This window comes from Martes martes, assembly GCF_963455335.1.
Source record: "Martes martes genome assembly, chromosome: 2".
NCBI classification, from domain to species: domain Eukaryota; kingdom Metazoa; phylum Chordata; class Mammalia; order Carnivora; family Mustelidae; genus Martes; species Martes martes.
The window spans coordinates 73870246-73895083 of record NC_137889.1 but is presented as its reverse complement, the minus strand read 5'-3'; the positions used below and the strand labels follow the sequence as shown (position 1 = coordinate 73895083).

Here is a 24838-nt window from a genome sequence, read left to right as displayed (position 1 = left end):
AAGGAAGGAAGTGGGTTCCCCAAAAGGAATATATTTTTTTAAAAGATTATTTATTTATTTATTTATTTGACGGACAGAGATCATAAGTAGGCAGAGAGGCAGGCAGAGAGGGAGGGGGAAGCAGACTCCCTGCTGAGCAGAGAGCCCGATGCGGGGCTCGATCCCAGGACCCTGAGATCATGACCTGAGCCGAAGGCAGAGGCTTAACCCACTGAGCCACCCAGGTGCCCCAAGGAATATATATATATTTTTTAAAGATCTGGAAAATATTGGTGGACTCATAAGAAGATAAGTGGAACAAATTATGACCACCAGCTTGATAACAGTATGGTAGGGGTGGAGGGACAACCAGCAAGCACAATGTTGGGATGTGATAATAAAGAAAGCAGGCAGTCTGATACACTAGGTTTTTAAGATTTAAATATAAACAAAGACCCTGAAATGAACACATATTTGGATTAGTTTTTTCTCATGATGGTTATCACTATGTTATGTCTGTCATATCTTATATTTTCTTTTTTTGTGAGGGTAAATTGGGAAAACTGTATTTTCCTTATAGCTCAGGGAAGACTGCACTTTGATTCTGTAATTTTAGGGCTTTTATAGTGAGGACTAAAAAATAACAAATAAACAAAGGATAATTCTGGTGAAGGGAAAAAGGCATAATATGACTGGAAGGCTGGAAGGATCTCAGTTGTCTATAATTTAGCAGAAACTATGAGGAGTCAAAATGAAATCTTAATAGGTAAGAATCTCTATCCTATATGTGATAGGAGAGGATGAGTCTCCATGGTGATGGCTCTGAGATTTACAGATTCATAGCAACTGTGCGTTCAGTATGAAAACAGATGAAATGAGAAAGTGTGGTTGGGAGATATGTAAGAAAGAGATAACCGAGTCAGCAGAACGTATTGAAAATATCATCAGTTACTGAAATAATATGTGTTAAGTGATGTCTTTGCTGGTATTGTGTGGTCATTAACACCTAATGAGAAACTTCTGTACACCAGTGTGCCAGAATCTTGAGACTAAATATGGTGGAGTTCCATTAAGATTTTACAACCTGGTGGGGAGACATATTGTAGCATAGCCATTAAAATGAATGAAGTGCTATAAAAGAAAGATGTTAGAAAAGTAGTTGTAGTTAAATATTTGGGCTCTGGAATCAGACTCTCTTGGTATGGTCTGGTGATTTGCAGGCTGAATTTCTTGAAGGTTTAACTTCTTCATTAGCTTTTTAAAACCTGAGGAAAAAAACTGGACTACTACCTTTAGTGCTTGTTACACACAATACGTTAGTTATGAGAATAATTATGAATAAAATGTTGTGAGAACAACACTGGATTTGTAGGCTATAGGACATCAAAATCTGTGTGTGTGTGTGTGTGTGTGTGTGTGTGTGTGTGTCTGTAAGTATCTGTGTCTGTCTGTGATTGTGTGTTTAGACATGTATGTTTGTACCCAAGAACTCAGACTTTATAAGTTGTCACACAGATTTAGGCCCCGGTTCTGGCCTCAATGCTGATTAATTCTGATTCTGACAGTTCACTGAATCTCTCTTTAGTCCCCTCATATGTTGTAATTCCTACTTCAGAGGGTCGTGGTGTGGGTATTCAGAAGACTCTCTAAACGTTATGCCAAATATAAAAAAATCCATCCATCTCGGTCACTCCTTGCATAATTTGGGGGCACTTATATTTTTCATTTTTAACATGTGAAAACTATGTTGATTGATACTACCTGGTAATATGCTTATGTTCAGAATATTCATATTTCTAAAATTGCATTTTTACTCTGTCCATGACTTTGTTTCGGTGTTCTGTTAAAGTAACCAAAATCTAGATACAGATACACCGTAGACTCAGAAAGACTTAATACTGTTTCTTTGTAGAAATGTTTGGATAACTTTTGATGAGATTATACTTACCTTTAAGAGACCCTACATGTTAAAACTCCTTTACAAAAAATTTTATCAACACCCATTTACTCTGAAGTCAGATTTAGAACTTTTCAACCCTAAAAAGTAGAGCTTTGAATAAAGGAAATGAAGAACTCTGACATGCAACACAAATCTGTGTCATAAAACCCTATGATAAATGGGCATTTTATTTCTTGGAATTTCTACCAGAGCCTTATTGGTAGAGTTCTTAAATAAGCTCATTTTTTAGCTTTGAACCTAAGAACTAGAAGAGGACTGAGCAGAGATTTTGGAAGTAAGTGTACAGACAGCTGGGGAAGTGGCCCCATATAACAGAGGAGGACACAGTGACCTTAATGTCAACATAAATGTGTATCCCTGCAGTTTCCAACAACCTGTGTTCATAGTGTCTACTATGAGTCACTAAGAAAGAATGTCAGCAATCTACTTTTCATGAAGCTAGGCGTATGTGTGATATGTTTAATTTTGTTGCCATCTAAAAATTTGATGTAGAATGTTCACTTTCCTGGAATATTAAGAAACATTATGGTATTCAGAGTGGCAACAGGAAGGATGTGGGTTCGAATTTAGAAAGTACGAGGATGAGAGAGAGAGGGAGCCACAGCTTGAATGAAGGCAAAGAGTAGAACAAAGCCCATGGTCACGGGAAAATGAGCAGGCTGACAAGATGAGCGAAGGATGAAGCCAGACTTAGAGGTTGCAAGGGGGCGAGCTGCCCAACTTAGGTATTATAAATAAGCACCATCTTTCGAGCTAAAGTATGGATTTATGGGCCCTATCTTGAGACAGTATAATTCAGCGCATTGGTATTTGAGGCCAGATATCAACACTTTTTCTAAGTCCTTGCTAATTCTAAAGGATGTAGTCCATGGTTCACACTTTGAGAAGTAGTACCAAAGAAGATGAGGCTATTTGTTGAAGACCCCATTTTGTGTAGAAAGGTAATGTTAGAAATGTTGCAGAAAGATCAGTGTGATGGAGTGGCATGCCAAAGGCCAATATGAAAACTACTCATTAGTTCATCTATTTGATGAGAGCCTGGCCTGGTATGCTGACAGAAACATTAGAAAAGATGGAAGGGCTCTATGTAGAGGGCCGAGTCAACAGAATGAGATGATCCACACTATTAAATATGGGACAGAGAAGAGGGAGCTCACATACTAAGATATCACTGGAAAGGAAAACAATTTTAAAGGCAATGGATAGAACTTATATTGGATTCCTCCTTTATTTGATTATAATTAGTCTAGTTTCTATTTAAGGTTCACTCATGAGTTAATACAACATTCTAGTTTCTATTTAAGGTTTATTCATGAGTTACTATAAAGAAGATTTTATTTTTTTATTTGACAGACAGAGATCACAAGTAGCCAAAGAGGCAGGCAGAGAGAGAGAGGAGGAAGCAGGCTCCCTGCTGAGCAGAGAGCCCTATGCGGGACTCGATCCCAGGACCCTGGGATCATGACCTGAGCCAAAGGCAGAGGCACCCCCCCCTTTTTTTTAAAGAAGATTTTATTTATTTATTTGACAGACAGAGATCACAAGTAGGCAAAGAGGCAGGCAGAGAGAGACAGGCATGAGTTATTATAAAGATAAAGTGCCTGGGTTTGCATTCCACCACCTACTAAAGTTGACTTGAGACAAGTTTGTTTACTTCACTGAACTCAGCTTTCCTATCTGTAAAAGGGCTGTACCAACATCATAGAATTATTGTGAGAATCAAGTGCATGCATTGCACTTTTTGCCTACCTTGTCTGAGTTGTAAATATCAGGGGAAAATGATCTATGGTGCTTTATTTGGTCTTTGGTCTCAGAATCCTGTTCGCAGAATAAGAATTTTAATTTATTTGTACTTACTGCCTTATATTTCACAACACAGACTTCTTAACAGGAAGCACATATCTAAATTTCTGAGGTTATTTTGAAAGAAATATTATATTAGTAGCCATAATATAACATACCTTCAGGACTCGTGTGCTTCTAATAGTAAACAAACTACTGGTTCAGGGCCAGAGCATTTCTAAGACCCTTTTTCTGCACCCAGTGTGAATTCTGAATTCTTATCCCAGTTGCTGGTTCATTCTTTCTCTGTATCAGAACAGAGACCAAGCAAGTGAATGGCTAAAAACTGCTTTTTCACTCTCCTTTAGAAATGAGGTTATCATTTTCAGGCTCAGTTCTGACTTTTTTTGGCAGTATGTTAGAGGACCAGTATTTGCTAAATATTAAATATATTAATATTAAATAATATTAAATAAATATTAAAATGAACACAGAGGTATAGCTTTCCCAGAGAAAAGCTAAATCAATTTAACCATATTTATGGCTTAAAAAAGGGGAGATGATAAGTTTTGTCTTGCCAGTGTGTGTGTGTGTATGTGTGTGTGTGTGTGTTGTCTTGTCAATATTTTTTTAAGAAATAAAGATTCAGGGTGCTGGTGACTCAGTCAGTTAAGCGGCTGCTTTTGGCTCAGGTTATGGTTCCAGTGTCCTGGGATGGAGCCCTGCTCTTGCTCCCTGCTCGGTGGGGAGTCTGCTTTTCCCTCCTTCTCTGTCTGCCACTCTGCCTACTTGTGCTCTCTCTCTCTGTCAAATAAATAAATAAAATCTTAAAAAAAAAAAAGAGAAAAAGATTCAAACTGAAATAATTTCTACCAAAAACTCTCATTTTTTCCAACCATGAGATTGGAATTGTGATAGTAGTTCATCTCTTAAATTAAAAGTGAACTTCTCCCTCTGTGTGACTGTAGCAATAGTTATGATGAGCTACACAGGGAACTTGGGTCAAAGACATATTGATTGTGGTTTTGGAAAGCTACTTCCATTGCTGCCTGGGTGGTGAAAAGAAAGGATATCAATGTGTATGTGTTAAGCCTTGGAGAACCTGGAAGTATTTTGAGCTTGGCAAAATTGAATTTCACATTGAGATGTTTTGTTTAGCAAAACTCAAAACATATTTGGAAGATTGCTTTCTTCCCTAAGTTTATACCTCTGGGAATTTTAAGCAATATGTTAATTTCTGATTCATTTCCAGTATTTTATGAGAGATTTTTGATAACCATGGGACCTTCTTCTTTGAACCTGGAAATACTGCCTTGTCAATATTAAATTGTATTCTAGTCCAGAAAACTTGAATTTGGTTTAAAAATTTTAATTTATGCTCTGATGGTTGGCCAAATACCATCAGCCATTTCCAAAATGTTTGTGTTTAATTATATGGAAATGCTTAACTAGTTTATCTTATTGTTACATATGTTGTTTTACCTTTATTATTGTGTTTCAGTGGAGATTCATTTAGAAAGAGTTCAGGACCCTAACACATTAAGTATCAAGACTGTCTATAACTTTTATTTGGTAGAGTTGGCGGGCATAACATTGTAAGTATTTATATATACACACATTAAAAAAATGCTGCGTGTATGTTGCATATATTCAGAGAGCCTCCAAATTCAACTCTCTGGCTCTAAGCCAAATTCTGAGAAAAATATATGGAAAAATATCCTCAAATGGATATGTTATGATAGCAGAGAGTGTCATAAAAAATTTTTTTTTGTTATTGTTTTACAGATGACCTAACAGAAATTACGTGGTGTCTGCTTTTTTCTTCCTTTCATGGGTGTGTGGCATTCTTGATGTCATGAAAATAAACTATGGAGCACAAGTTCAGAATTATTAATCACTGCACTTTTAGAAGGACATTTTCATATTAAAATGTTCAAAACATTAACTGATTCTTTGAAGAATCTTATTATTTTATTATCATTAGGGCACATTCTTATCATATAAAGTTTATGAGAAGTTGTTATTCCTAGCTAGAGTTTTACTCTGTGTAATGTTGTATGTATAATTTCACAGGAATCTACAGTTCCCACACAGATTTTCATCCTGTGTAACTCCAAGGGAATTCATTAACTTAAATACACAAGCTAGGAAAGATTCTGAATGTCTCATTACTTCATAAGATGTAAACATTGAAGTTTTAATGAGTGTGCTAAGGCCAAATAAGACCACTTTTTTGAATAAAAAATGAAATAAAAAAATTTAGTCCCTGCTTTTGCCCATTGGTGTTTATAATTTATCAGATAACTTTTATATTTATTGACTACTTTTGTGCTTAGAGATGCTCTATACTAGAAGTGAAATATTCTAAAAATACTGTAAATATTGCCATTTCTTTAAGGAATTTCCTTTCTGTGATTTCTAAATGTACAAATGAAGGGACAAAACCATACACATTTGTGATGGTTTTGGACATGATCCAGTGGGAATTTACTACTGTGGATTCTACAGTAACAGAAATAGGGCTACATACAGTATTCTTAAGCAGTTGTCTTCTTTGAGACATTTCAAGTATATTAGAGAATATTACTTTTCATGTTCAATCTTTGTTTCCTCCTTGTAAGTGAAAGCTGTAGGAGGAGGTTTGGTCTAAACCTTTTTTCTTCATAGGAGGCACAAGAACACCATCATTTAAAATAGACATTATTCTGGGGCTCCTGGGTGGCCCAGTGGGTTAAAGCCTCTGCCTTCGGCTTAGGTCATGATCCCAGAGTCCTGGGATCAAGCAGAGTCCTGGGATGGAGCCCCGCGTCATCGGGCTCTCTTCTCAGCAGGGAGCCTGCTTCCTCCTCTCTCTCTGCCTGTTTCTCTGCCTACTTGTGATCCCCGTCTGTCAAATAAATAAGTAAAATCTTTTAAAAAAATAGACATTATTCTTTTGACCCGTGTATGTGTGGAAACTAAAAATACATACATTTGCTTTAAAAAAAAAAAGATTTTATTTATTTATTTGACAGAGAGAGAGAGAGAGAGAGAACAAGCAGGGAGAGCAGCAGGCAGAAAGAGAAGGGAAGCAGCCTCCCCACTGAGCAGGGAGCCCAATGTGGGGCTCAATCCCAGGACCCTGGGATCATGACCTGAGCCAAAGGCAGACACTTAACTGACTGCCATCCAGGAGATAATGGTATTAACCTTTGATTTTTTTTTTTTAACCAATTCAAATGTGCTATTCTGGAGTATGCTTCTTGGAAATGAAATTAATACATTATTTAAGTGACTATCATTACCCTGTTTTGAAGAATACAATATATATATATATAAAATTGAATGGGTTCACTAGTGATCCAATAACTACCATATGCAACAGAAATTGGGATTTTTGAGATTTTTTTTTTCCTATCCCAGATCTCACCCTATGGGTTGTCCATATTAGATTGCTCTTGGCTAGTCTAGGTGAATTATCTAGTGCTGTCTCATACCCACATGGCTAAGTGTGTTAAGCCACTACTTCCTATACCTTCTCAGGCCATGGCTGCTGTATTAACAATCAAAATTGGTCAAGAAAGTGTTATGAGGTGCCTAAAAGGATTACTTTCTGTCAAACATATTTCCCCATTCCCAGGTGTGCAGCAGCAGCCCCAGTTCCTGATGATCAAGATCAGTTACACTGTCAGGATGGTGACACTTTATCTTACCTGCTAGTCCCTTGGTACGAAAAGCTGAAAGTACTCAAGCACTGGTCATAGTTTAAGGTTCAGTTGTCTTGTCATTGGTAAAAAAGCTTCATTTATGTGAACCAGGGTATCTAAATGCTCAGAGTCTGAGCTGTGAGGATGGGGATAACTGAGAGTAATGGTTAGAGGGCCATTTCAGTATCTCTCTCTTGGCTGTGTGTGTGTTTGAGAGACAGAGAGAGAGAGAGAGAGATGCTGGCCCACACTCAGCTGCCAAGAATTTGTTAATTTTATATGTTTTCTTATTATTCAATTTTAAGAGCTATATCTTCCTTTCATGCTCTAACAGTCCTCAAAATGTCTGGGTATGGTTATTTAATGAAATAGATGTAGGCCTCTGTGGAAGGACTGGAGAATCATTATTATATATTTCTTATGGCATTAAAGTGTTATTTCTGTTGGAACCATGATTCCTTCTTCAATATGTGGATTCCAGTTCTCAAAACTGACTTATATCCTGAAGCTCTAGATATTTTGGGGGAGGTGGAAGGTAACCAGTCTTAATCTCTGATCATCCAGCTTCCACATTTTTGATTGAATAATAACCTTTGTTGGCAGTCCATCTGTTTTAACCCTTGGATGCCATGTCCTATTAACTCTCTTTCAGGGTCAGTGTTCCTGCCTGGGACTACAACCTTGCCATGCACTATGATAATTGCCTCTACCTGGCTTGTGGTAATGGAGTGTTGTCCTATGATCTCTTCCTTTTTTTTTTTTTTTTTTTTTTAAGATTCTGTCTTACCCATTGTCAGTGAACCCAGTTCTGTAACACCATTTTCTGCTATCAGTCTTGGCTTTTAGAGGATTATCACTTCTTAGGGATACTGGTTTTTCTTTCTTCAGTGTGTTCCTTATTAGCCTTGGTAAATGGTGACTCTTCAGGGCCCTTCTATACAATATAGTCATCTGGTGGGCTTTCTGGCTGAATATTGTATATCTGTTCAAGTATACTTACTTCTTTGAGCCTTTTAATCTCTCTGACATGCCCTTTCTGGCATTTCTTTCTTACTTAAGGTAGTTGAGTGTTTTATCCTAATAGCATGTTTGCATTATCTTTGGTTTCCTTTCAATGGTATTAAAACTCATAACACGGGTTGGTGCTTCCAAGTGAATAAACTCTCTCTTATATAATTTTATATCCAAACTTAGATTGGGTCCTGGAGTGATCTCTGGATGACTCCAAGTACAAGATGGCAAGGCTCTGTAAGTTCCTTTGGACATAGTCCTTTCCTGTTTTTAGGCCCAGCTCATCCTGGTCAGGTTATATTGTGATTTAACCTTAGTTATTGGGTTAGCAGCCAGAAAAGGAGGTGCAGGCAGATCCTGAGTAGTGCATGTTGTCTTTCAGGAGATAGCCACTGCCTCATCTTTAAACAAAGGAGGAGTACTAGTCCTTAATAAGATGGAGTAAAACCACGTCTTCAGACTTAAAAGTTTCAGATAAATCTTGAGGTTCACAATTTTCAGGTGCCTCAACTCATAGTCTTCATCCCATGTGTCAGTACCATTATCTCCTAAGTAGAACCTAACTTGAGCATAGCTGACCCATGGAGATGGCGAGGATAGCCCTTCTTTAAAGTTCTACAACTCTTAGGATTGGGCTTTGGACCTTGTTTTTAATTTTCTCTACTCTCTGGCTGTAGAGGATGAGAACTGATGCTATCAGGATCCATCAGAATCCTAAGTTAGGTCAAGAAGACTGTGCCTTTATAGCATACTCCTCTACTACTCATCGGGTGCTGGCTACTTATATGAAGTAGGTTTGGCTATATGAATTTTGCAGCTTTTTCAGCCAAGAGAGCTAATAGCTGAAGTTTTTCAGTGAAAACATTTCCAGCATCTGGAAATCAGTTATTCAAATAAGATGTGGGGTGTGGGTAGCCCATCGAAGCATCAACTAAAAAACACCATAGCAAAGACTCTAGTAATGTTATTCCTCTCCATATTTATAGGGGCAGTGCAGACAGGGAACATCTAGGTTACAGTACATAAAATAAAATCTACCCTTAAATATAATAGCATGCCCAGACATATTTACAAATAATTTCTGCCAGGGTGCCTGTGTTGTTCACCTGGTTGTGTCTGCCTTTGTCTCAGGTTATGATCCTGGGGTCCTGGGCTCAAGTCCTATATCGGGCTCCCTGCTCAGTGAGGAGTCTGCTTTTCCCTCTGACCTTCCCTCCCACTTATGCCCTTCTCTTTCAAATAAATAAATAAAATCTTAAAAAATTCTGCCAATTTAAGAACAAGTGATCCCATTCTTACACATATTTTGTGACTGACTAGGAAAGAAATAATGTCTGCCAGCTCATTTAGAAGGTTGGTATACCTTTGATTCTAAGGCTAGACAATACAAGCAAAGGTAAAAATATTATGGGCTAATTTCTTTTATAAATCTCAGTGCTAGAATCCAAAATAGGAACATAAGGGACTTCTCTAACCTGACAAAATATTTGTCAAAACCTAAAAGCACAGTCAATTCTAAAATATTAGAAGGCTTGTATTTAAAAGTTGTAAGACACATGTTCCCGCTATCACTGTTTTTTTTTCAATATTAAGATTTTAAGAATTATGTAAAGCAAATTTTACACACATACAAATACTAGAACTGTAAAGAATGAATACAATTTATTACTTTCAGATGATAGAATTGTCTTCATAAGCAATTCAAGAGATCTATTGGTTCCAATGGAAATATCCAACATATCTGATGAATAGGAGATAAAATTATTTTCTTACATGCAAAGAACACCTAGAAAATATTATTTTAGATGTTAGTATTTATTATAGCAACAAAATATGAAAGTTTACCTAGAAATAATTTCAACAAGGCATGTACAAGACCTTTATGATGAAAAAGTTATAGCTTTATGGGAAGGTGTACTTAAAACCAAAAATAAGTTGAAATATGATAATAAGTGTGAAACTTAAATATCTTTAAAATGAAAATTTTTTCTGTATTAATTTATAGAATCAATACAATTCTTATCAATACTTCAACAGGATTTTTCTTGTAGCTTGACTATCTGCTTTTGAAATTCATATGGAAAATCATATTGCTGAAAAGAACTGAGAACATTTTGAAAACTCAGGACAGTAGTCCTATTAGATATAAAGACTCATCATAAAGAGATTGTCATCAGTGCAGTATGGTATTACAGACTGATATACTAGTGAAACACAATAGAGGGCCTAGATATATGACATTTATGAGAAAAGTGGCAAATACCTGCAGGTATTTGGAGAAAGGATGAAGCTGGGAAAATTAGTTATACATATAGAAGAAGAGAAACTTAATTTTTTAAAAAATATTTTATTTATTCATTTGACAGACAGAGATCACAAGTAGGCAGAGGCAGGCAGAGAGAGAGGAGGAAGCAGGCTCCCTGTTGAGCAGAGAGCCTGATGCAGGGCTCTATCCCAGGACCCTGAGATCATGACCTGAGCCAAAGGCAGAGGCTTAACCCACTGAGCCACCCAGGCGCCTGAGAGATTTAATTTTTATCTATCACAAAAGAAAAAGCAGTTCAGTGTAGACTAAAGGCGTGTGTGAAAAGAAGATTTTAGTATTTTAAAGAAATTATTTTTGTGACCTCAAAAAAAGATGTGCTGCTTAAATATGACTTGAAAGCACAAAATATAAAGGAAATGGGTTATACAATTTATTGTGTTAAAATCACTTGCATTTATTTGAATCGAGTACATTGAATAAACTATAATTGGCATCCACTATAAACCAGAAACTATCGTAATGAGAGAAGATTGCAATCCAGAGTACAGAAGAAGAACCTACAGTCAATAAGCATAGGACAAACCTTCCAAAGGAAAACCATCACAAAGAGCAAGGAACAGCCCGTTCTCAAAAGAGAAGGCCTTTTGAAAGTGTATATATCAATACTTAGCCATAATATTTTTCAAGCAATGTGTTTTTTTAAATTTATTTCTCTTTATGCATACATTTGAAAAAAAATGAATTGATATCCTAGTGTCCTTCAAAAGTGATCAGTTTTTTTTTAGTGTTATGAACTAATGGACTCACTGTTCAATATGATCGTTGATTATCCTTATCAGTGTTCAAATTGTCTCAGTTTTGGCCAGTGGAAGCTTGTTCAGTTGTTCCTGAATCCTTTGTCATGACCCTTTTATCTTTGGTAGCTTCATTGCTCTCTGGTTTATAGTATAATCCAGGCTCGTCTTACTCACTTCCTAATTAAAACTTAGAATCAGTCATTTGTTTCAAAGAACTCTGATTTCTTTACTGGGAACTTTTCCTGGGTGCTAGTGTTGTTTATTATCACTGTGTTGGTCATTCATTTTTTTCCCCCTCTAGATGTTAGTGGTCACAGCTGGGAAATATGTGGATATATTATTTTTATAATGTTTAACAATTATGAGACAACTTTATTATTAATTTATTGAACTTCTTTTTTGTCTTGGTATTGTGCTAGGTATTGGGAATTCAAAAATAAATAAGGCAAAAATCTCTTTCCTTAGGGATTAATAATTTAGCACATCACAGCATGGTGACTTTTAACAGTATTATATTGTATAGTGAAAGTTGCTAAAAGAGTATGTTTTAAAAGTTCTCACAACACACACAAAATTTATAACTATATGAGATAATGCATGTGTTAACATATATAAAATCACTACATTGTTACACCTTAAACTACAAAGTTTTATATGTCAATGATATTTCAATAAAGCAGGAAAAATAATTTAGTATATCAGGTAGGTTCTTTTAACAACCATTTAAAGACAACTCTGAGTTGACTAGTTAGCCTTCCAGTTTACCATTTTACCATTAAAAAAAAATTAGTAGGCTTAGTACCTGAGGGTCACTTTGCATCATTGCGAGGAATATTAAAAATAGATAAAACTCCCAGAATTAGTCACACCGCCCTAGCAGCTGTTCACAGTATCAGTTTTCCTAGTTCTACACCTTTAGCTTTAACTCACTGAGTATCTCTGAATGACAGTCCATCATTACAGTTGGCTGCATACTTAAATTACTTTTACTTTTTTCTCCCAAACTGTATCTCTAATAGTCATTTATTTGCTACTTCATGAGAGATCACTAATGAAATTCAAGAAAAAAAATGGATTTTAAGCATTAATTTTCAAACATATTAATCCTTTCAAAGGGTTTCTTTAAGACCCTTTTAAAATTCCTTTTTTATTTTTTAGAAATTGGTTTATTTTATAAGGCTCCAACAACTTTAAAGTGAATTAATATATTGGTTTCTTTTTTTATACCACTGGATTTTTTTGGTCAATATTGAATATATAATTTTTGTTCGTGATATGTATTTGGCAGTTTTTTAAGTGCTTGTAATTTATTCTTTTTTAAAAAACTTATCTCATCAGTACTGCTACAGAGAGATTGGGGATTTAATGCCCAAATTTCTAATTATATCTATTAGCTAAAATTTATACTTGTTTTAAATATTTAAGTTTAAAAAATGATATAATTAAGGAAATGTTTTCCTGGCATTTATAAAGAGTCTATTTACCTGATGTGCATGGATTTCTGTTTGTATTTCAACATCTGTTTTCTTTTACTTTATTATCTCAAACAAGGCTTGAAACATTACAGGCAGATTACTCAGTAACGTTAATATTGCAGCTAGGTAAGCAGAGTCTTAGGTGAGTTTATCTTTTTCCATACACAAGTCATGATCAACTCCATTTCGCTTGGTAAACACTTGCTTTGTAGAGAACTTCCATTTTTCAGTCAAGTATATTATCTCCATAAGCCCGTGCAGGTAACATCCGTGTTTCTGCAAATCTGAAAATAAAAGGAACCACCTATTTCTTCATTCCCAGTTTGAAAGCTTCACGTGGTTAAGATGAGTCAGTCATGGCCTCAAACTGAAATTTTTAGATAGGCGATGCTTCTGACTCAGAATCTTGTAACTCTAACAGATATCCTAAGGTCAGTGCTAATAAACTGCTACTTAAAGTAAAAAGTAGATATTATATAGTGGGCAACAGGAAATTGTAAGTTTTTAAAATAGTAAATTCTATCAGCAGGTTTAGTAATATGAATCAATATCTAGGGTTTTCTAAGGCTTGAATGGAATAAAGTGTCGATGAGGGTACTTGATATTAAGCACTACACATTTAATATTAGTATAAGATACTGACACTTTATAGATCTTTTAAAGTAAAAACTTTAAATGTTGAAAATAATGTTGACAGGATATTTCACTGTTCTTTCAATTTTTGCTTGTTTTGGTGTGAATAAAGTTCCCTTTACTTATCTTTCCAATTATTTAAAGTTGCTGGGACTATTGAAGGAAGAAATAGAAATCAGTATGTGGAGCCAAGTTTTTAGGATGTCAATGAGCTTTGAAATTTTGTAAAGTTTATTTCACTGAGCACATGTTTTTTTATGGGTTTGCAGTGGGGGATATTAACCAAAGAGAAAACCTAGCCTTGGACTTGTGCTCAAGAGGAAATCTTATAGGAAGAACCAGAAAGGTTGGAATGTAACATTTTCTCTCTTAACCTTTCCTAACAGTAGACTAAATAAAAATGGAAAAAAAGTGGGAAAAAAGATTCTGTTTGTGTGAAGGGATGACCAGCCAGTGAGTAAAACATAGAATATAGAAAACAGCAAATTTGCATGAAGTCTTACTTCCAGAAAGACACCAAGATTTACTTCAAGAGCTAGTGTCAATATTTAGAAAATAAACAAACTTAATTAAGAAAGAAGTATCAGGGTTGACTCCTACACAAGTGGCCACAAGTATAAACAATTACAGGCTTGAGGGAAGAAAAAAACAAGTGTTTACTCTGTTGTTACAAGATGTGTGATGTGGGAAACATAAATAAACCAAATCTTGGTAGCGGTTGATTATATATTCCTTATTTGAGCAGTTTAAGAATGGGAGTTTTTAAAAGCCTAGAAACTACAATAAATTGTTTTCTTAAAGCTTGTAACAAATTATTAGGCCATATGTAAAAAAAGTTTCAATACTGATTTTTACATTGTTTGATCACAAAGTACTTTTCTGTCGATGTTTTCTCTTTTGAGACAAAGAGTTCAGAATGAATATTTGTGGTATGGGTGATATTTTAAAAATGTTCTGAGAAATCCTATCCATGGGCATTGTGGGCTATAAATGCAGATTGATATGGTATTTCAATGGATCTTTTGTTATGAGAAAAATTTTGTTTTCTGACTTAAAAAGAAAGATGTTTATTTGAAAATTTAGCATTTAATCATATCCATAATGTAAAATTGCATTAAAACAAACAAACAAAAAGATTTAAAAAAGATGACTTGCTCCTTGTATTCTGTGTTCATAATCCGTTGATCAATCTAGATTCATTTTGGAACACAAGAATATCGTGGAAAATGACTTGATTGTCAAATGTAGCCATTTTCTGGAGAATTATTCCTTGTTCTAACATGGTATATATGTATGTGCATATGTGTGTATGCTTGTTTTGCATTTCAGATTGAACAGTTGATTTCATATTGAGATGGTATATTATTTCCTGATTTAGGAAGTTGAAGAAGATTGTTTGAACTCTAGCAGCAGTTTTGTGTTCTTTGAAGGGAACTTTCAATTTGGAGGATGTTTGGACAGTTTTCTTTTTTATGATCAATAATCCAAACAGTATCTAGCTTTTTATACCTCACCACATCTCCTCCTTTCACAAAGACATCTTGTTTGAAAATGGCGAGATAAGAGTCATGTTGTCCAGAGACTCTTTTCAATCTAGTTTATGAGGCAAGAATAAGTAGACCATTTATTTAACTCATCATTTGTATTTCACTGCACGAACACTCTTTTTTTTTTAAAGATTTTATTTATTTATTTGACACAGAAAGAGATAGAGAGAGGGATATAAGCAGGGGAAGTGGGAGAGGAGGCAGGCATCCTGCTGAGCAGGGAGCCCAATGCCCAGCTAGATCCCAGGACCCTGGAATCATGACCTGAGCCAAATGCAGATGCTTAAGGACTGAGCCACTCAGGTATCCCTGCGTGAACGCTTTTTAATTGCAAATTAGAAGACTTTGCTCAGTTTATGTGATAGTTTTGGTAGAAGTGAAAATGCAGAACTTGGAAAAAAAAAACCCTATAAATTATATTAAATAAAGCATTGTATGGGCTGTTTTCTTACAGACATTCATTATAATAATTGGACTGCAAATACTTTCTTTTTTATTATTAGAAATTTAAGAAGGAAATATGCTACATAAAAAAATTCTCATCCTAATTTTTTTTGAAGAGTAATTCTGAAAGTCTGTATAAAAATATGTATTTATTTATTTTTATGTAGTATCAAGACTTTAAAGATAATTGTTTACCAAACTTGGAACTTAACTTTCATGTGTGTCATTTTGGGGCACAAATTTATTCTGTACATATGAAATGCCACCAAATTGTTTTTCCTTTAAAGTATTGTAACACTGTCTCCGAAATGTATAATTAGAACCTTTGCCAAATCTTACTTTTCCTTGGGAATTTGCTTAGTGGTTGTCAATCAAGTAAAAATAGTTGACTTTTGAGCCTTCATTGTTGTCCTTGTCTGAGGAAATTTTTCCTAAGCCTTTATTGTAGGGTAGAGCAGCCAAAGCAGCCTTGTCAGGCCTTCACATGACATCATTCTTCCTCCCTAAATCCAATATCAATAAAAGCAGAAAGTTTAAACTGTATATGGAAACAATATAAGAAGCAAGTGCTCTTGGCTGTTGTTGAATCTTTGCGTTATCTCTTCAAATCTCATAAATCTCAAGATAGCTGATCTGTTCGTTCAGTCTGTATTTCCTGAGCATATCAGTATGATGTTTAGAGAAAAGTGGACACATTTCCCGTAACTACACTTCATAATATACACTCCTGAAATAAAAAAGAAAGGCAGTTGCCTTTTTAAAAAGTTTTTGTTGAGTATATAACAATAAACCACTCTAGATCGAAATTATTGAAATATTCCTTAGAATGGTGAATATCTCGTGTTTTGGGTCTTAGGGAAAAATCTGTGAAGCATATAGCATGGTTAGCCTTATTTTTGTCATACACAATTTATACCCCTAGCCAGGGTATTTTCTCATTCACATTTTTTTGTGCCTCAAAACATATATCGAGGACCTCCTTTTTGTCAGGCACTCTGGCAGGGAGGGTTTAAAGATGAGCAACTCATGCTGCCTGTGGTCAGTATTTTCAAAATTAGATTGAAGAATTAGGCTGTTGAAACATGGTATGAAATCTTGTGTCTTGCTCTATTACTGACAGAAGCACAGGCAGGACACGGAAGCAGAGGTGATACCAGATTAGTTGGAAAGAGGGGTTTCTGGAAGGGATTTCTATAGGTAATGTCTGAGGAGACTCTATCCCTTTGTTTGTTAAAGTATGCTATCAAGTAGTAACCCTCTATCAGACACATTGGCATGAATTCACATGAATGTCACGTGAATGTATTCATTTTTGTGAAGGTATTTAGTTTGCAAGCATTTTCTCCTGAGTGGATTGAAAGGCTTTGCTTTTGGCAAAAATAGAGGCTCTTTACTTTGTGTGATCCTTTCTGACAACCCATAGTGGACTTCTTTCCTGCAAACCATGTTGTGACTGGGTGAATAAGCTCATACGTATTTTTTGCATGCAGCTTTTAGGAAATCACAAGCTCGAAGCCTCCTTAAGCCTGGTCGCTGGATTCCACCTTCAAAATGGAAAGGCTAAAGATCACTTGGTAGTCTTGAATGGGTGGAAGAACTATCACTTAAAGTTACAGTGTAGGGAATCATGATCTTGGATTGTTCATTCTTACCATACATTCTTCTATAAAATATGTTTATCTACTGCAATAAAAAGCTATTTGTCTTTCTTGGTCTTTGATTTAAAAAAAAATTGTACAATGAATGCAAATAGCCTTCAGAAGAAAAACAATACCTGTGGTTTTCCATGTAGTTTAAAAATTGTTCTTCTTGACATTTTATTTTGGCCTGTTGGTTAGCTCCAACCCCATTTTTGACCATAGGAATCCAAGCAGAATTCCAAACAGATAGTAAATATTCTAATTGCACTTGAGCATTTCCTTAGTATTATCATCTATAACCAGTTTCCTGTATTGCTTTTAGTTCTGATAGCCTCAGTCTCAAATCACTGCATTAAATGGGCCTAATGAGTAAAAATTCATACTCTTTTAAACTATTTCTAATTTTTATGGGTTTTTTTTTGATGCAAAACAAATCGAAAATACCATAAAGAAAAAAAAAAACCCTCCAAAGTGGATTTGAGAATTTGAAATATCTTGGATACTAAATAATAAATATGTGTTAGATTATAATGCAAATTCTAAATCCATGTAATATAGAGTGTGTGGTCCAGTTTGCTCTACCAGTGCATAAGTAAAGTACTTCAGCATGTAAAAATAAATAGGACACTTACATTTAAGCAGAAGATGAATGAAGGAAACCCTCAAATGTGTGCAGTATGTGAAGAAAGAAATTGTGCATTTAAAACTGTGTGATAGGTTGTAATTTTAAGATGGCTTTTTTTCCCTTTTTTTTCTATTGATAGTATCAAAATTTAGATATATTTGGCCTGCAGTATATCAGGTCTGCTCACAAATGAATTGGCTTTGTCACTCACTATGGCTTGTTCTCAAAGAAATATTTGGTTTTCTCCTGAAGCAGTTCATGGTGTGTTGAGAACTGACACAACCATTCTGAAGCTTTTTAGTTCAGAAAAGATAACAGTAGATTAAAAAAAAAAAATGGGTGTATGTATTTTAGAACAGTTTTCTCTCCTTTTAAGAACCATCTGGCCTTGTGCCTTTTCTCCTCCCCAGAAGTAATGTTTTTGCTTCTGTGAAGTGTTATATCCTTGGACTGCTGTTCTGTTTTTGATATAATCCATCCATCAAGACATGAATCCTATTGCAAGTGAAAAGTTGTTACAAGAAAATAAAAATCTAAAACACATTTGGGTTTTATTTTACTCATACTAGTTTTATTATATAAATGGAGTATGGACAAACTGTGTTTTGTTTGGTTGAGTGCCTCAGTTTTCAAGTTAACCAGCTGGTTCAGAGAGGAGCAAAAGTTTATTCTTGCAAAAAAAATGCTAATAAAGATGATGATGACAATGACAATTATTTGCAGTAGTGGCAGCTTGTTAAAAATGTAGAATCTGGGGCACCTGGGTGGCTCAGTTGTTAGGCATCTGTCTTCAGCTGAGGTCATGATCTCAGGGTACTGTGATCGACACGGGGCTCCCTGTTTTACTGGAGGCTTGCTTCTTCCTCTCCCACTCCCCCTGCTTGTTTTCCCTCTCTCACTGTCTCTCTCTCTCTGTCAAATAATAAATCAATAAAATCTTAAAAAAAAAATGTAGAATCTGAGGCCTCTCTCCAGACCGACTGTATCAGAGCCTGCATTTTAACCTGACCCATTGGGATCCCTATTCGAGGTGATAATGTGTTAGAGTAACACTGTTTCCCTGTCTCAAGATGCACCCAGCTCTAAGGAAGAATGAGGCTCAGTCACTGCAGTCAGTGCCCTCCCCTGTTTGCCTGGTAAACACAGATGATGGACGATTTCAGTAACTAGCAAACTTGAATTCACCTTAAAGTGTAAAATCTTGGGAGAAAATTGCAAAATTTATTTTTATGAAAACTAACAAGGCTTTTATAAAAGTGCCTTTTTCTTTTCTTTTTTTTAAATTTAGGTAGGCCATCTATTTCTTGAGATGTTTGGCTTTAGGACCAGTGGAGCATCAGCAGTGTCTGCTAGAAGTGTATGAAGCTGATTAGAATCTGGGTTCAATTTCAGGCATCAAGACCAGCCTCTTACCCAGTGTTGTAAACTGTTCTACAGACCTTTCATGACTTTGTCTCTATGACAGTAAAATACAGCAAGAGTCTCTCTGGTTCTATAGACTGCCATTTCATTGATAGTCGGGCAGAAGAGAAGAGTTGATGAGAGATTTCTAATTTTAATGAATATTTTTCCTTATGGTGAACTGATAACCCACCTTGAACTAACTTCTATTTTCTTCCTTTCTAGATTTACACATAAATCTAACTTTCTTATCTCATGTTATTTTGTATGAGGGAATTAAACTGGGTAAATAATTTTACATAATAAACTTTTGACCAGAGCCTAGAGTATAGTTTTCAAAATTGAAATCTCAATTTCATAAATTAATTTTATTAACTATTTTTTATAGCTGAAATTCCTAAATATTAAGGTTTAAATCTACTAAAAGACAGTGATTTGAAACGTATGGATTTCATCATTTCCTAAAATTTTAATGTATTTTCCTCCTCTCTTGGTTTTGCAAAAGAAAAATTTGAAGAAACTTTTGTAAAAGAAAATTTATAAACCTGTATCATGAAACAGATATCCCGGAATTTCCAAGACATCTGTCAATGTTTTACTATCTCATGATTAATTTATTATCTCTTTTAAATTTGCTGTTTCTAAAGTTACTATATTTTGACAACCGGCAGCACTAAGAGATTGATTAGTTTTGGACTCAAAAAGGAAGGATATATTTTTTGTTATGATACTATATATTTCCGACCTTAAAAGAGAAATTCACATACTGATTTTAAAGAAATTATCTCATTTCTTTCCACAATGGTTTATAGAGCTTTGTTTTATTAGGTAGCATACAAGACTGGATGCAACAGACAGAGTCAGAGGGTTTTCAGGATTTGGGGCAATGATTTTGAAGCTCCTGAAAATATGAACAGTTTTATTTATCATTAAAGGTCAAAGGTGTAGCACCTAGTCATTGACTAAATAAATGTTGACTTAAATATTATTTTTGGTAATTATTTATAGCTTTTACAGAAACTCAGAGGCAATGCCATCTTTAGAGAAAGTGCATATAAATGTATAAAAATGTGATGAATAAATTTCTATATCAGTACAATATTAAGCTGTTACTAAGTCTCCTTCTTCTTGTCAGTGAACACCTGCCGCTGGTCACAGGCATCCACTGTGAATTCAAGAACACTTATCAGATTTTCATTTACTTGCAAATTAGCCAAGATTAGTGAATTCAGTTTCTTTAGATTCCCCCATAAATCGTGACCATTTCATTCAAAGAAATAACTTAAACCCTCCTGTTAAACATAGGTCATACCCTTCTGCAAGTGGTTCATATTATAGTGTAAAGGTCCAATATTATATTAAGTTATACAATTACTTTCTGAAATACCTGTCTATATGGACTGCATTTCCATATTTTTAGCAATATTTTTCTAATTAGCTTTGTGTGCTTTGACTTTGCTCTTAAATATTTTACATTTTAATTGAAATTTTCTTTTTTAGCTGTGTTTTGGGGTGATATTGCCTTAGATGATGAAGACTTAAGTATCTTTCAAATTGATAGGACAATTGACCTTACACAGAACCCCTTTGGACTTGGACATACCACAGGTATGGTTGATTATTTGATTGAATTTGTGTTCACTTTGGAGAAAAGATACTCTTGAAATGCTATAAGTATTCTTCGGGTGATTTTTAATGTCCTGCTGATCGACTTTGATTTCCTAAACATAAACGAACCTATTTGGAAATTTAGATTTTGTTCATAGTTTTAATTTTATTAGTTAATTTCTTTGACAGTTCGTAATGTTTACGTGGTATCAGGCCTGGTTTAAGTGCTTTGCAGATAGTAACTCTTTGGATGTGCATAATAATCCCATGAAGAGAAGCTACTAATATTATTGTGACTTATAAGTGAGGAGATCAAATCAATCTTTTTTCTTATTTCAAATTGTATAGCCTTTCCCATAAGTATTTACTTAGTTTGTATATTTGCAGTTTGTTTTTAGAGTATGTAAGAAATAACCACTTATTTTATCATTTTTTCTTTGTTAATGAATTACCTACGCAGAATTTTTTTATAATTTCAATTTCTATAAAAATTTTTAAAAATTGCTAAGTTTTAAAGGCATTACTGCTTTTTAGTGGTCTTGAAACATTGTTTTTTGAAAATTCTATAATTACTCTTAGCCCTATTATTACCTTAATATTAACTAAGGCATTTCTTTTTCTCATAATTAACCTTCTTCTAGATCTATTTATATGTGGTTCAGGCTCTATCTAATATGAAGTACAATTGTTACATAATTGTCATTTCAAACATATAAATGCCATTCTTTAAAAATGTTTCTTATAACTACTTGGGAATGAATACATTGAAATATTACCTCATCTTTCTAAAATGTTCAATGAAAAAATTTCAAAAATTTTTCTCAAGTAGCACAACAAAAATGTGACCATGTAATGCAAATAATCAAGCACGTTATTAGTCAGTGAACAGGCACTCTAACTTGCTTGCCTTATAAGGACGTAATTGATTTTTTGCTCTAGAAGGCTTATATGGTAATGGTTTTTGTGATTGTTTTTGGTTTTTACTGGCTTTAATCTAGGTAAATAAGTTTTGGTATTAATTTCAAAGGGGAAAAAATATTTTGGAAAGAGAGAGATCAAGGTGCAAGAACAGTTTGTTGTCTTTATGGATTTCTGGCCCTTTCATTGTCTTCGCCCTCAGAGACTCAGGAACCATACTCCCGTGGTATAAATTCATCTGCAGTTGTTCAATACCATTAGTGGTTATATTGGTTGTTTGCTTGGTGACACCTTCTTGTTATTTGTCTATTGAAAATTTGAAAAAGAAAGGAAAACAGGAGATAAAATTGGGAAAGCATTTTATTAAAGGTCTGGAATGAGAATCAGAGGACTTGGATTTTCCTCAGATGCTCTGCTGTCTGACTTATGACAGGAAATCTGCCTTTTCTAGTCTTTTTCCAGTTGGTAAAACTGCAAAAGGATGTATTTTTTTATCCTGACCTCCTCTTCTACCTTTTGAGCTATAAATTCTTTACATCGGTTTTTATATGCCGATAACATAGATAACATAGATTAACAGAACATATTTTGCCACTGAATATCCTTTTGGATTTCTGTAATTATGTGTTATTTTTCTGTAATTTTCTGTAATTATGTGTTATTTTTAATATATTTTCAAAACTTATTTTCAGATTGTATTTGAATATATTATAAAATATGATATGCTTTTAAAAATATCTCACAATTGATCACAACTTTGGAGCAAGACTTGCAGTATACATTTGCTCTTCTAATGTTTTTATTTCCATTTGCTGATTTGGCTTCTGAAAATATTCAGTTTACATTGGAGAAATAGCTGGGATGTAATCAACAGGGCAGAACAACTTGCTGTCATCCTATATAACATGATGTGATGTCAAGGTCACAGAGAAGAAAAATGTTCCAGATTATCAATAGATGACTCAGTTGTCATGATGTCCAAATAAAGTCACTTAGATTGCTCTGTGGATCACCCCACCCACTTGTTTTTAGTTACCAAAATTGTGTTTGTAGAATGTTTACACTCTTCTAAGATTTATGGATATTCATGACTCTAATGTTCTAAGACCACATTAAAAAAAATATGTCTAAAGAGAAATCAATGTAGCCTGTTGGTATGGTTTATTTAGAAGAGATTTAACAGGCAATGAGTTTAACCTAACTATTTTGTTTTATTCTTAAGGTGGATTTGGAGACCATGGTATGTCAAAGAAACGAGGGGCCCTCTACCAGCTTATAGACAGGATAAGAAGAATTGGCTCTGGTATAACAATGTTTAAAGTTACAGACACTTGACTTGATGTACAGTAAATATTATACTAACAGCAGTTCAGTTTGTCATTAATATGTGTAGGACGAAAAGGGTATATGCTGAGAAGGAGTCCTTTATTCATTTTTGTTAGCTGTTGTTTAATGTCAGTTTTTTAGAACTTAATTTGGGACAGTTGAAATGTTTCCTTAACTTATTTTCTGCTTCTCACTACAAAATGCATTGGGGGGTTATTTTTCTGGTGATATTTACTTCTGGTGCAGTGTGTATCACACGAAGGTGTTTTATCAAGCATGGAACTACATCAGTTTTAGTCAAATCAAAAAAATGTCATGACTGTTTTGAAATATATCCCATGTAAAGTAAATTGACAAACTGATTTGTTAGCTTAAAAAATGAATTTAAAATGTTTTGACCCTTCCAGAAGTATACATAGAAAATAGCCTTCTGGTTTCAAAATTAGTTAATACTCATGGTATTGAATTTGTTTTACACTGTTTATAGATTGCAGAGTGTTTAAAAGTCTTCTGTTCGAAGTGTGTCCTAACATTTTTTAAATTGGTGAATTATTACTTAAATAATTGACAGTACACACTTTGAAGGAATAATTTTCCCAAGAGAAGGTGCTTTGCCTCAGGGTATTAAAAGATAGACCTGTTAGGGATATGGAAACAGGGGGCATGCATTCAATGTTTGTTGTGTCTGAAGTATATTCCAATAGTGGGATATTTGGATCAACAGTGATAGATGAATAAGAATGGATAATAATGCAAATTTAGGAAAAACAAAAATAGTAACAAAAACATTTTGAAAGGCCACCAAGAAGATTAATAATTGCAGACTTGAAAGCTGCTCCAGGAATAGGCCACATTTTATGTTGGCCTGTTCACATTGTGTACTGATCTCTAAGTCATGCTAAATCACCTGGATCTGAATCCAGAGGAAATTAGAACAGAGATACACCAGTGTCCCAGGAGGCTGAAACCACATCTGCCTTAACAGTATTTCATTTATCCTCTCTGTAATTTTCATAATTTTAGGCTGTACTATGGAATATCAGTCCTGTTTTAAAAGAATAAAGGATTTAGCAAGAGTTAAGAAGAGTTTTGAATATCTTGTGACTTTTTAAACAATGTCTATTTATCATCTGGTGGTGAATTGGCAGTGAACTAGTAAATTAAGATAAATAAAACTATCTTTTGTGGCCTACCAGTCTGCCTGACATCTATCCGCTGCAGGCTATTGTATGGGAATTCATAAAAATTTGCTCGTAGAGCATTAAGAAATAGTGCTTTGACATCAAGTACTTCAATATTTTAATACTTTTGCAAGTATGTAATATAAATGAAGTTTTTCTTTAGTGCATTTTGACTTCAGGCATATTTACACAAATATGTAAATAAGACATTTTAACTTAGTCTTTTAAGAGGAAATGATTCCCTGACCAAGGACTTCTGTTTCACAGAATGTTTTAAATGTCACTGCAGGCTTGGAGCAAAACAGCACAGTTAAAGGAAAAGTACCTCTAAAATTCTCAGGGCAAAATGAGAAAAATCGAGTTCCCAGAGCTGCGACATCAAGAACCGAAAGAATATGGCCTGGAGGTGTTATTCCTTATGTTATAGGAGGCAACTTCACTGGTAAGATATTCCCGGAGTGTTTATTTTTATAAGGAAATATTATAGAGATCAAGTGTGTATTGCTCCAGAATATTAATATATAGAATATAGTATTAAATCAAATATGAGAAATACTTC

General features: G+C 34.6%; 1 protein-coding gene across 2 annotated transcripts in view; it reads left to right on the top strand.

The window, feature by feature from the left end:
• Positions 1-24838, top strand: part of TLL1 (tolloid like 1) — a gene marked incomplete at its 5' end in the record, with an annotated part of 211830 nt that overhangs the window by 69849 nt on the left and 117143 nt on the right. For both annotated transcript variants that reach the window (XM_080797399.1, XM_080797398.1), the window contains 3 exons: positions 20747-20854; positions 22995-23075; positions 24569-24721. In XM_080797399.1, coding sequence (XP_080653525.1) covers positions 20747-20854; positions 22995-23075; positions 24569-24721 — 342 coding nt within the window. The remainder of the gene's footprint in view (positions 1-20746; positions 20855-22994; positions 23076-24568; positions 24722-24838) is intronic.